The sequence below is a fragment of the Pimephales promelas genome, chromosome 18 (assembly GCF_988280905.1).
Source record: "Pimephales promelas chromosome 18, fPimPro1.hap1.1, whole genome shotgun sequence".
Classification (NCBI taxonomy): Eukaryota; Metazoa; Chordata; class Actinopteri; order Cypriniformes; family Leuciscidae; genus Pimephales; species Pimephales promelas.
Window position 1 is genome coordinate 9,916,516 of NC_142786.1, and position 14,443 is coordinate 9,930,958.

Consider the following 14,443-nt stretch of genomic DNA (forward strand, 5'->3'; position numbering starts at 1 on the left):
ATGGCGCATTGAACAACTGGGAAGTGACGTCAGGGAATAATTATCATACTGTGTGACTGGCCAATCGAATTTTAGTATGCTTCAAATGGAAAAACTTTCTTATATATCACTCCTGCTGGTTTTCATGGGTAACCACTTGGAGTAGTATATACAACTTTTAAGTTGGGACCTAGTCTGGTTGTGGGGTTTTTTCAGACTTTGAAATATTCATCATGATTAGGCACTCATATAGAAGTGGTCTGGTCATGAGGGGGCGCAGTTTCTTGTAATTCACAGGCATAGCCACTAGATGGCAGCTTGAACAGACAGCTCGTTGCTAAGCAACAGCACAAGAGGGGAGGGGTTTTGTTGCTGAAGTCATATCACACCACTAGTCTTCACCCAATGGGTAATAAGTAACAGATGCTAGCAAAGACATGAAAAAACGGCTTATAGCTACTTGCAATGACGGGGCATGAATTTTTGAACAGTTCACTTCTGTTTTTTATTTCATGACAAAAAGTTACTTTAGACAACACATGAGCAGCCATTTTTGAAAGATTTGATTATACATTCCGTTCGCATTTTTTAAATTTAAAATTAAGTTCCGATCTAAAAAATATTTACAAATAATGCGTTTGCGAATTTCAGCAATTGTTTTTTTTTTTAATTCAATGACCTGATAACATTTCAAACAATGATTACTATGCGTCGTACATTAGTTAAATGTTTTTTATATCGGCGATCAAAATTTCTTTAAAAGATCTTCTAAAATCAGAGCGAATTTTGGAAATTTCTACGATTCTATATTGTATGTGAAAAAAATTAATGTTCGATGTTCTAGAAAATTATTTAATGTCGTTAAATAATTAGAAAATTATTTAAAATAAAAAACATTCAATAATTATAATGGACAGATTTTTATTAAAATGTTACGTAAATTCAAGCGTCACCATTTCACTACAAAAACATTGCCCATAAATAAAATGGCATAGTCACACTAGGCTTGTGCCTCATTCTCTTCTTTTAATATGTATGAGAGCAGCAACGCGAATGTGCGAAAAAGTTACGTATTTCGCTGTGGACCAAAGCAGTTTGGCAAACCCCATTTTGCTAATTCATAATGAAAAACATTTGACCATCAATTGAACTAAATGTCACTAACCAATCTCTTAACACAATATAATATGCAATATACAATGCAAAAGACACAAATGTCCTTTATGGGTGTTGCGCAGCAGCTACTTTGCTGTGTATGTCTAGTTTCTGTTTGTATTTATTGATTTTTTTTTATTGCCTGTGTAGTGTATTCTGGTCACATATGGAAATGTTAGCCTTGTAATGACTTGTATGTACAATATTTCAACAGACCCTGTATTTTCTTTGTTCCTCTGACAGAAATGACAATAAACCACTTCACTTGACTATACTCTACTGAACAAGTAATCAGTACCCAGTATCAGAACTATCTGTTTTACACAACACAGTCTTACCAAAATATAGAAACACAAGCATTCAAAGATGGATTGTATGAATCGGAAATTTATTATCAAATTGAAGTTCATTTCACACAGTGCATTCCACAACATACAAATTACGATTATTATAATCAGTTGTTTTTAACATGTCTTTTTCTTATCTGGAGATGATCATGGACCTTCAAGATCTTTGGCAAAGTAAGATGAAACCAGTTCAGAATGTGAAATGTATAACCATTCTCCGAATACAAAAGTTGCATGGACTGTAAATACTAAATATACTATGCTCCAAAGTTATGAAGAGCTAATCTGAACATGTCGTTGGTGCAGACCCATTTATTATCTACATTCTTCAGCAAGAAGACCTGCTGAAAGCCCATAACTTGGTCCTGGTCAGCCTGTGAAAATACACAAAAACAATATCATTTTTCATGATTTTTTACAGCCAACATTGCAAGACATTTAAAATAATAAATAACTATTTATAATTATGGTAGCTTGTTTCTGCCACTGAAAAAAAAGGAATTGCAACTTTTTATCTCATAATTTTGGACTTTTATTATGTAATGTTGAAGAGCGGTTCAAGTAAACTGTTCGATATGCCATGAGAGTATCGTGATGTGTCCCGCGGGTTGTGTATCGCAGTTTTTCGGTTTGGAAATATATATATCGTCCAAGTCGATACTGAAATTTTAAAATTGTGACACTTAGAGCACAATCGTAAACACCTCAGATTGGCCGTTGTGTTCACACGCTCATCGGATACATTTTAAAACTGGCTCGGTTTCCGAAGTCAGTACTTTTTAACAACTAATAAACTAATTGAAATTCATTCAAATCCCATAGAACCGGAAGTTGCAACCGACTTTACTTTAGTGGAAACGGAATATTGAACAGAGAGCCTAAGTCCCTCCCCTTCCGGTCGACCACCATGGGACTATTTCGGAAAAATATTATATGGTAGTCAATAGCGAGAGACAACAAATAGTTTGATCTCGTTTATTTAAAAGAATTAAAACAATTTAAAAGACATAATACATTTTAAAGTCAAGAAAGTCGCAGTTTGATGTAAAACTGTTGAGGTATAAGACCTCAACAGAATATACGTAATTACAAAGACTACAAACCCAAAAGGTGCACATTTTCTCTCAGTGAATGGAGCTAACTTTACATTATAATCGTAACGCAACGCCGTCATGCCCGAGTATTTTGTAACAGACTGCACACATACGAAACGGATCTTGCTCGTTGTTTCGCTTCCCGGGAGATGTAGTTCATTGAGCGATTTTCACATAAAACTAAATGTTACTCTCGTGTTTTATGACAAACTGCCACTTTCTTGACTTTCCGAATTATCTTTTAAATTGACAAACATTAGCCTGGTTAAAACCAGACCATTCTCAGTTGTAACTGAGATATGGTCTGGCAAAGCATCATAGACAAATCATTTCCAGAGGGGCGTCACCAGCGGACTAAAACCAATCAGAGCGATGAAGGAGATGACGTTTGCAGAGCGGCGGCCGGCGGAGAAACATCTCAGAGTGTTGTTCTTTCCTCGGTTTAACAAAAAGGAAACGTTCAAATTGCTTAAAAACAGACGCGATAGCTGATTCGAGCGAGTGATGTTCAACGGCAGCGTCCATCTTTGTAATGTAGGCTACAAAATCTGCTTCAAAATCCCAGCGCTGTCATCATCGTGTAAAGCCCGCCCCAACGTTTCTGATTGGCCCAGCGCTGTCGTCATCGTGTAAAGCCCGCCCCAACATTTCTGATTGGTGCCGCGATTTCGGCGGACTGGAAATGGTTTTGAATGAGCTCTTTGCCAGACTAACTTGCCAGACTAAAGACTAAGTTGTCTGGGTTTTCCCAGGCTAGACAAACATCATATAATTCAGGGTACAATTCAGACGCAATAAAAAGATAAGTCTCTCGCCATTGACTACCATACATATTTTTTCCGAAATAAGGTCCCATGAGTGGAAGCGGAGGGGAGGGACTTGGGGCCTGTTCACATATCGCGTCTTTTGCGCGCTCAAGTTCGTTATTTCAAATGTAGGCGCGCGGTATGTGCGCTCGTAATGAAAGCGACGCGGTCACGGTGGGACACACGTTTTTTCCAAGAGCGCCCGCGCTGGATGGAGATAAAAAAACATCTCAACTTTTCAGAATGCCGCAAGCGCACGTGACAAGAACCAAACGGAGCACAACCGTTTTTCTTACTTTGTAAAAAAAGAAAATGCGGCGCACCCAGCGTTTTCTACACATTTTTAGGCGCTATATGTGATTCCGGCCTCAGGCTCTCTGTAGAGGGCGGGGTTTACTTTAGAACACCTCCTCTCCATCCTTCACTCATAGCAGACTAACAGTAGGAGGGGAGTGGTTAAAGACATCCATCAAACTGATGTCATCAGAGAAGGAACACCATTCCAGAGCAGAAGCAAATTGTCAGATTTTGATTAAAGTTTACCACAACAAACAAGTGTATTATCTCGCACGGATTAATTGTTCACTACAAGATGTGTTACCACTTACAATGGTAAATCAAAAAAAATAAATGTATGATGAATTGTAAACAAGCTCCCATATATAATATCAGTGGTTTTGAAAGGTATTAAAATGTGCCATTTTCTTTGAACAAAAACATATAAATCTTCCAATTAATCAAAATTGACAAACAAACAGTTGCCTGATGAAACATCAGGTTTAATAAATGCAAACTCTGATCACATCTTACTTTGAGCTGGCCCATTACCATACTCATGACACAGCTGTCTGGAGTCGGATGATGGTCCTGAGCTGTGATGATGTGCTGAATGCTCTGAAAGGGAAGGCTCTGCAGATAGGCACATTCAGTTAAACTTAGAAAGACAACTGTGCATATGACTGGAGTAAAATTAAGTAACTTACAGTAAGTTTGGTCATGATTGCGGTCTTCCCTTGAAATCCCTCCCCCTCCCAAGTCAAACAGGAAGCATCAGTCTAAAGGAGAAAATATACATATATCATAATCAGGCATACAAGCACAGAATGGCATAATAGTAAGAGATTTCTATTATGCCAGAATGGCATAATAGAAAGAGCCTACATATGGATTAAATCAAAATAATTCTGGTTTACTAAACTTAAACTCATCGCGCGACATAATGAGGTTCAATGGCAGTCTTTTACTCGCAATAATTCACTTACATATAGGTCAGCGAGCTTCACGCGGTCTGAATCAAACTGCTGATAATAGTGTTGCACGAATCCGCTGCCGATTTGCTCCCACATCGGTTTCTCTGCCATTGTTTTAACCGTATAAAGCTCCCGCGCAAGTTTGAAGAGAATATTCCACGTGTAGTTGAAGCTGCAAAAAAAACCCCACTGAAGATGAGCTGTTTGGTACAGTTAAACTAACGTATCGTGATTTTAGATAACATCGTGTGTAAAACATAATTGCTGTAGATATTATTTTTAAACTTACATGACCACCTCAGTGTGATGGCACGCTACCTGGGATGAATAGTTTCGCGCCTTATGGCCGGAACAAGAAGTTACCGGCAGATCTGAGATCAGCTTTTAGCCACTGTAAAAATAAAAAATAAAATAAATAAATAAATATATTGCTTTTAGCAGAGTACACGAATCAGTGGAATTCAGATGTGGATTCATTTTTCAGTCTTATAAAATAAAGGCAGAACTGATACTTACTGAGAATTTTAATTAAGAGACATTTGTTTATTCAAAATTAAAAGTGAACTACACTTTTTACAGAATGTTAAAGTGTGAATTACCAAAAGTACACTTGGAATTAAAAACGGAAAATACTTCACTTATCTATCAATATTAACAAGTCAATTAATAATATTATGACACAAGCAAAAAAAAAAAAAAAAAAAGGAAACAATGAATACATTAAATATGTAGACAGGAAATATATAGAGCATAGAGGAATAAAATATTTAGCTATAAATGACTGATAACTGATAATTGAGCTATAATTGTTTATAAAAATTGACCAGGTATAACAGGCATCTATGCATGAGCCAAAAATGAATGTATTGGATAGATGCAATGCAATGAATAAAAATGCACAACTGAATATGCATGAATGTAGTAGTATACTTTATTTTGTCCTCGAAAGGAAATTTGTTGTGTACTATTTGTTGCTGCATAGATATATAATAGACAGACAAACAAACTTAAAAATAAAGATAAACACTTATTCAACATTCGCGCAGAAAGATGGGTACAAAATGAATTGAACAAGGAAATTGTTGGAGCCTGCCACTACATTTTATGTGTAAAGAACTTCCCAAATAATGTTAGCTATATCGATATTTGTTTTAATATAAATTTAAACATTTGTTTATTTTTATTCTAATAAGATTCAATTAGGCCTATTATAATAATTGTTTATTTTATTTAAATCCTGTGAAATGTACTTATCGGTTTTTTTTTGTGTGAAATGATCATTTCAAGTTGAATGTACAATGAGTAGATTATCAAATTAGACATTCTCTGATTATAATAAAAATGTCTGACAGGACCTTTAAAGGACTTTTATCATGCCATCATCATTTCTGAAGTTTGTTCTGAGATCTCTGTCGGTACACGATCCGTTCCATCTGCACGATCCGTTCTACGCATGCGCGTAATTACGTAGAAGAAAACGTCACGGGTTTCCTACACTATCGGTACCACGCATGTGTGATGAATGAAACACTCTACGGCCAGGCGGCACAATTTGCGGCAGATGTGTGTAACGTTAGTTGTATTGTGTTTAACATTTCACAGCGGGTCTATTTTGATGTTTTTAAATGTAACTTACTTACGCTATGTATTGCTAAGTGTTTAGGTTTACGCCAATCCAAAATAATAAAGGTGTTATGAGTTATGAACATTCATGATCACTTTCCTCCATAGGCTACTATCCTTTGTGATTCTGGTATTAGGCTTAATTTACTGTTTTGGTCTTCTTCTTTTTTTTTTAGTTTTTTTATTAAAAACTGCTATTCATTAACTTTTAAGTTGAGAAATTTTATATTAGTAGGGGTTTATATACACATACATATATACACATACATACACACACACACACACACACACACACACACACACACACGCGCACACACACACACACACATATATATATATGAAGAGTTCAGATGCAAAAGCCTCTAAATGCCATTTGAAATTTTCTTCTTGAATGATGATTTTTATCAAACTTGTAAATGTAAGTTCAGTAATTTCACTTAAATAACAATTAATAGATCATCATTGCCATTTAAGTGAAATCACTGAACTTAAATATACAAGCTTGATAAAAATAATCATTCTAGAAGAAAATTTCAAATGGCACTTAGACGCTTTTGCATCTGAACGCTTCATATATATATATATATATATATATATATATATATATATATAAATGGGAAAATCCTTTTTCCATATTTACCAGGGGTATGATTAATTCTGGGCACAACTGTATATAATCTAAATGAGGAAAATAATTCCTTCAAAGTTGTTTACAGAAGACAATAAAGGAACACAATATGCATTTATGCCTAGACTATCTGCACTTACATAAAGAAAGAACTACAAACAAGTCTGGGGAAACGTTAGAGTATTTCAAACTGACTTGAAACAAGCATGTGTGCACACAGAAGTGACATGAGACCAGCGGTGGACAGTTTTGAGTATCTTTATTTGAGAGTAAAAAGTCGCAATCTCTCTCTCTCACACACACACACACAAACACTCTTTCCGCTGTATCAGCTCTCAGTTCACTTCAGACGAACACTCTTTCCGCTGTAACACACACAAACACTCTTTCCGCTGTAACAGCTCTCAGTCCACTTCAGACGAACACTCTTTCCGCTGTAACACACACAGGAACACTCTTTTCACTGTAACACACACAGGAACGCTCTTTCAGCTGAGTCAGCTCTAAGTTCATTTATCCGAACACTCTTTCCACTGTAACAGACACACACTAACAAAATGTATATGGGTGACTGTGCACCCCAACTCCAGCATTTACTCTCAGGTTGAGGGTGTCGTTGCAAATTATCATGAAGGTTTCCATGTCCTGAATGTTTTCAAAAATGAATGTGAAAGGCTCCATGGCATAGCACTTCATGGCATAGCACTCCATCGACTCCATCAGCACACTCCACGCTTTCATTTGGTCATCATGATCCATCAACATGTATGATGGTTCTTGCACCTGGCCAGTGAAAAGCCCAAGACTGTTCCTCACGATGTAGTCTGCCTGGTACATATGTTTCAATGTGAGGGGCAGCTCCTCCACTTCTACCGGTTCCTCCTATGATAAAGTAAAATACCATAAATTTATAATACTTTCCACTATAATGTGCAGTATTTTTTAGCCTGTGTGCACTAAATGTATCCTGTCCCAAAAGTTCTTATATACCTTAAAATGTAACACCACTTGACCCATTGTCTCACTTTATACACACTGTACATGCTTGAAATGACAATAAACCCACTTGACTTGAACTGTTTGTTACAATCTTCTATTTTTGAATATATCACGTGACGTAACATGTTATAATGTATCAGTTTTACATAAGGCGTGGCAATTTTTTTCCCTAAAAAAAACTAGGAAAATCACAAGTGCGCAATAATTGTATAAAATCTGAACATTTAGGGAAAAAAAAACATTTAGTGGGGAACAAGAGACAACAAGTGTAACACTAAATCTGGTAAAACTTTACACATTGCACTTTGTATTGTACATTCAGGAAAAACAAGATAACAAAAATCAAAAGGATCAATTATTATATAGCCTAGTCTACTATAAAATTGAGACATGTTTAAAATGTATAGCAGAGCTGTTTAATGAGGCAGTAACATATGATAGATGGGACAGAACAAGAAAGGCTATTAATAATCTTTCATTGCGCAAAACTATTATGATATGAAAGGCTCAGTACAGTGCGGCACAAAGCTCTTATGCGCCCCCCGAGTGGAGAATGATGCGCTTGAGGCGCGCAGCTCTTCGAGTCTGCATTGAAAAGTTCAAAGCACAAACGAAATATATTGATGCGTCGTGTATAATATACAGTATCTATCTATGCAATCGTTTATTGAGCCTTTTCTTTTAACAGTTTTAAATTTCAGTTACTGTGCGCGTAAAGAACAATAGTGCTCTGACTCTAGTGTTGTGCTCGAACCGACACTCAGTAGAAAGTAACATGAAGATTTACAGCAATAAAGACCAGCAAGATAAAGTTGTTTTATGCGAAACCATAGACCTTTATCTACAGATGAAGTATGATAATAGTAACATTGAATCATTTTAGAGAGTTTTATCGTGTTGACTGTCGTAACTGAACCTTGGAAACCCTGAAGGAAGATTTGGCGAATGCAAAACGTATGTAACGTTACGTATACTGAAGAGGGGGAGAAAAAAAATCTAAAAAATCTTTTTTTATTTTTTTTTAAATATGAATCGATTTGACCAACCAAATCGATTTGTTTTAAAAAAAATTTCCAGCCCTAGTTTTACATTTCATTTTAATTAAAATTTTTGAGACCTACCTGTATAGAATGCATACGTGAAAATGGTTGTCTGGTTAGTTTGGCCATACCTTGACTATTTGGGGTCGAGAAATCCTATAAATAGGTGGTAGGGTGCCTGCCATCAGCTGTTCTGCCTCCTCTGTCCAGAAGGCAAAGCGCTGCCCGAAGTTCTGCCCATGCCTATTCAAAAGTATGGCACTTTTAATGTAGCATAATTGTAAAGCAGACCAATGTTTTACTGCTTGAAATGTGTCGTACCTTGCGATCGGGAATTTTTCCAATATCTGGAGACACCACCACTTCCGAATAGATGGTATGTCAGTCTGTAATACACATGCAATATTGGAGTCTTGCATTGCTTGTTTTTTAACATTCTTTGATAGATATACATTCCATGAATTACAACTTACATCCAAAAAGTGAAACATGGCACCAGTACAGATGCAGAGGGCATACTGTTAAAGAGAAAAATAATGATTACGGAGATTTAGGACAAACAGGAAAAATTGAGTAGAAATTGTACAAGTTTACCATAAGCATGAATATCCCACAGCTCTGTCCATCTGACTGAACTGGAAATGGCTGAAAAGTAATATACAGTTACTCAGATGTGATGTTGACAAGCATATAGTCTCCGCTGAGCAAAATGAAATGGCAAATTTCCATAGTAAGTAAAGTTACATCAAAATCTTTGCCTGTCTTCTCCACCCACGGTCCATTAGCCACTGCTCCTGCAAGTTGTCTGGAAAAAAAAAAAATGCAAAACTGAATCACAATCCTAAAGAGAACAAGCCAGAGAACAAGGCTTTCACTCAATCCTAAAGCCAGAGAACAAGGCTTTCACTCAATCCTAAGAACAAGGCTTTTGCTCAATCCTAAAGCCAGAGAACAAGGCTTTTACTCAATCCTAAAGCCAGAGAACAAGGCTTTTACTCAATCCTAAAGCCAGAGAACAAGGCTTTTACTCAATCCTAAAGCCAGAGAACAAGGCTTTTACTCAATCCTAAAGCCAGAGAACAAGGCTTTTACTCAATCCTAAAGCCAGAGAACAAGGCTTTTACTCAATCCTAAAGCCAGAGAACAAGGCTTTTACTCAATCCTAAAGCCAGAGAACAAGGCTTTCACTCAATCCTAAGAACAAGGCTTTTGCTCAATCCTAAAGCCAGAGAACAAGGCTTTTACTCAATCCTAAAGCCAGAGAACAAGGCTTTTACTCAATCCTAAAGCCAGAGAACAAGGCTTTTACTCAATCCTAAAGCCAGAGAACAAGGCTTTTACTCAATCCTAAAGCCAGAGAACAAGGCTTTTACTCAATCCTAAAGCCAGAGAACAAGGCTTTTGCTCAATCCTAAAGCCAGAGAACCAGGCTTTGCCAGAACAGCATATCAGTCCATTTCACTCAGTTTGATCTGTATTTGTTAAGGCTGTTACAGTGTCATACACCCTTTTTAACACCTAACTTTAATTCCCTTAGTAGCATGTAACTACATGCACTTTATGTTCTGTGTTAGCCTTAATCGGTCACAGGTCAAACCTTGCTAATGTCCTCTGCTTATGCATTTCAAACCTAAATATGGTTCGGTAGTTCTCATCCCCAAACCCATTTGGACATAATGAGTCCAGAAAAATAGCCTCCTTCTTAGCAACTAATAACACCTGTGAAGAACATACCCTTATTAAATGTCAGCTATAGGGGTACCAACTGGTTTAAAAATAGAGGAAAAACTAAAAAAAACAATGTAACTGTACACAAAGCATGTAGTGGCTTGCTGTTTGTGACCCCCTAGACCATGCTGGCAAAATGATGATATCTTTAGATTTCACATTGTCCTATGAAACAAAAAATATATATATGTTCAGATCTCCTTGGACATATCTGTACTTAAAGAGGTGTATCTGCTGGACTTGTCAACACATTATGCAACTTACCGGCAAACTAGGTTCCCTTACTTTCCATTTAGGGACTTCAAATAGGTCAGCAATGTGGACATCCATTCCCTGAATAAAATTGTATGTCTGCATTTCATATACATACATGTCACAAAAGTGAGTACCCTGCTCACATTTTAGCAAATATTCTGTTATATCTTTTCAAGGGACAGCACTATAGAAATGAAACTTTGATGCATCTTAAAGGGGTAATGAACTGAGAAATACAATTTTCCTTGAGCTTTTGACATCTAAGAGGTCATCATATTATAAGAATATTCTGTAAGAAATATCATCACTCCAGAGAGGGAGGGGGAGAGGACTTTTCACGAGTGATGATATTACTGAGTCGAAGTGCTTCCAAGCACTTGTTGTGGTATTCCGCCATACATTATAGTTATCCACTTTACATGCTTTAAAAAGTTTTATTTTGTGTCACTATTCTTGGTTGAGTTACTTTACTTGTGTAACTGTATTTAATTAGGGAAAATGTGGAGGTGTTTGGTCACTTCTCTGCTTGGCCCATATTGAATGAACTGGGCTAGTTAAGTGCTATCAAAATGTCTCACGTGCCAGAGCGATTGAGCGCACGCACTGAGATGAGAGAGGTATGCATCAAACTTTTCTTAGTTAAGGTAATAAATAAATTTAATATGAAAAATTGGTGGAGTATCCCTTTAAGATGCATCATTGTTTCATTTCTATAGTGTTGTCCCACGAAAAGACATATTATGGAAAAATGTGAGCGGTGTACTCATTTTTGCACAAATTTATATGCAAGTCATCAAGATAAATACAAATACATACATGTCTCCTGCCTGCCTCCTCAATCAGCCTGAAGCACACATTCCCAATCTAAAGCGCAGAATGTTTTGGACAATTACAATAAAGGCATTAGAACCATGCAAACTCTTTACTGCAATATCCACTTACATTACTCTCCACCTGTTCATCTAGTCCCAGGCTCCAAAAGTCTTCCCTTTGAAGACAAACTGGGCCATCCAGAACAACAATTTCTTTTGCTGGGCGTGTTCTGTCCAGCACATAGGTCAGCTAGAAATAAATAAAAAAAATCCCTGTTAGAAATAACCAATCATGCATTTTATATTTAAAGCACACCAACAAGCTGTGCATGTGAACTATCCAGCTTAGTTTGGCACTCACAATTTGTTCTTGCTGAGGACACAACCTCTTGTACCACAGTGGACCTTTATTGGCATACTGGTGGTCCACCATTCCAATGTCTTCTGTATTATTTTGGCTGCCCTCAGATTCATGGCTATGATCTACACAACAGGAAAGTAAATAGTAATTATCATTGTCAAGTGTCATGTTTATATTTGCTATATCACCAAGTTTTAGATTACCACAATACCTTGTGACCGAAAGTAGGGCCTTAGCTGGGCAACATTAACTTTCTGTATCTTCCCTAACATAGCCACACTTGCCACACCCTTCTCTGTCAGGGATGTGAGGGTGAATGGCCCTTGGTGGAGATCCTGTAAGCAATTTCCTTTCTTCACCTTCTTTTTGGGCTCCCCAATTAGGACCTCGTCCCCTGCCTTAACTGAGCACTGGCGAACCCCTTTCCTTTTCTTTGCCTCAAAAGCCTTTTTTTGTTTCCCCTGTGCCTTTTCAATGTTTTTCCGTACCTTAAAGATAAGAATATATTACTATGCGGTTGTTCTTATTCAAATTGAACATGCCATGCACACAACTCTGAACAAACCGTTTCATTGAGGGCCTTGACTCCAGCTAGTTTTAGCTCCAGCTCCTCCTCGGGGTCCGCCAATTCAAAGACAGCGTCTGTCTCACAGACATTTAATGCCTGTGGTAGACGGGGGTGCCTGTTGTACATTAAAAAGTACGGGCTGTACTTGGTGGATCTCTAATTTGAAACAAAAGGTTTGCATCAAATCACAAATTAAAACTTAAAACATGTATGAAATATACATTATCTAGTCATGAATAATAACCTGTTTTGCAGTGTTTATTCCATAAACTATGGCCTGCAAGTGGATGTCCCAATCATCATGGTGCTGATTAACATATTTTCTGAGAGTCCTCTTAATGTTTTGATTAGTTCTCTCATCCTTCAAAATAGAAAGGAATTACTACATGCACTTTAGTGTACATTGGCTAAAGTTGACTTTACTGTTTTGCGGGATGCCATGATGGCACACTTACTTGGCCGTTTGACTGGGGATGGTATGCACTTGTGATGGCATGCTTGATGTTCAATGCCGCAAATATGTGTGTATTAAGCTGTACATAATTCAGACACACATGGTTATTTTCAATATTTATTGGTCTCAGAAATGACCAATGACCACTTAAAAGAGCATGAATTGTGATGATGCCATATGTCCTGTGTGAAGGGAGAGGGTAATAAGGACACATACCTCATTAACAAATGCACGGCCCCTGTCAGTGATGATTTTCCGGACCATACCAAATGTGTAGAGCTTTGACACAAGTGCCTCAGCCACCTCAGTGCTGGAACCACACTTCAAAGGCTCAGCGATAACCCACTTGGTGAACAGGTCTGTCACCGTGAGGACATATTGATTGTCTTTCATAGTTTTTTTCAGTGGACCAATGAGGTCCATACCGACCACCTCCCACGGCTCTTTCACCTGTGGAAATAATGTAAAATTACCACATCACCTAACTTTTTGCTTTAAGTTGTACACCAAGGTAAGCGCTACCTTAATGGGATGAAGGGCAGGAGACACAGTCTTTATGGGGTCGTTCTTTTGGCATCTGTGACAGCTTTTGACCTGATGGATACATTTGTTATTTAGACCAAATAATTATCTGAAGTCAAACAAAGCCACTAAATCAATTCATTGTCTGAGAGCCATAGTGTTAAATTCCATGAAAGTTCCAAAAAAGTACCCAATCTGCCACATCTGCCTTTATGTTATCCCAGTAGTACCCTACAACAACCCTGTCCATAGTCGCCCGCACGCCCCCATGGTTCCCTGTGCCAGGGTTGTTGTGGCACTCCTCCAGGACAGCCCGCCTCTGCTCATCAGACAGCACAACCAGCCTCATGAATTGTGCACTGGGGCCAGTGTAGAATAATTTACTTTCTGTGATAGACAAACAATGTTTGTTACGTTATGATTTTGCTGCTGAGAGAGAGAGAGAGAGAGTGTGTGTGTGTGTGCGAGAGAGAGAGTTTGTTTGTGTATGTTCGTGTTTGTCTGATAGTGAGTGTGTGTGTGTGAGTTTGTGTGAGTGTGTGTGTGAGTTTGTGTGTGTGTGTGTGTGTGTGAGGGTGTCTGTTTGTTTGTGTGTGAGAGTGTGTGTCACAAATCATAAATTGTTTCTTCAACTTATTAAAACATCTTACTTTACTGCAACTATCTCTTTCTGCTTTATCATAGTCATTTATAAAATACATTATATCATAACTTGCATCACATACATCATATATTGTGCCTGGTCACTTTACATCTTATACCAGAATATTATTACTGTTAAGCCTACTAGAAATATTAAAATTAGCCGAACCATGTGTCCTG

General features: G+C 37.5%; 1 protein-coding gene across 1 annotated transcript; it reads right to left on the bottom strand.

Moving 5' to 3' along the window:
- Positions 1-1,501: 1,501 nt before the first annotated feature.
- nutf2l (nuclear transport factor 2, like) lies at positions 1,502-5,027 on the bottom strand. Its single transcript, XM_039678336.2, has 5 exons — positions 4,921-5,027; positions 4,644-4,803; positions 4,365-4,436; positions 4,192-4,290; positions 1,502-1,855 (listed from the first exon to the last, which is right to left on the bottom strand). The coding sequence occupies exons 2-5, from the start codon at positions 4,740-4,742 to the stop codon at positions 1,739-1,741; spliced, it is 387 nt and encodes a 128-aa protein (XP_039534270.1). The 5' UTR covers positions 4,743-4,803; positions 4,921-5,027; the 3' UTR covers positions 1,502-1,738.
- Positions 5,028-14,443: the final 9,416 nt, after the last annotated feature.

Coding starts and splice junctions, on each gene's coding strand:
- nutf2l (XM_039678336.2), bottom strand. CDS start 4,742: ATGGCAGAGAAACCGATGTGGGAGCAAATCGGCAGCGGATTCGTGCAA. Junction 4,437..4,643: donor TGAAGCTCGCTGACCTATAT/GTAAGTGAATTA, acceptor TTTCTCCTTTAG/ACTGATGCTTCCTGTTTGAC. Junction 1,856..4,191: donor TGGTAATGGGCCAGCTCAAA/GTAAGATGTGAT, acceptor GTATTTTCACAG/GCTGACCAGGACCAAGTTAT.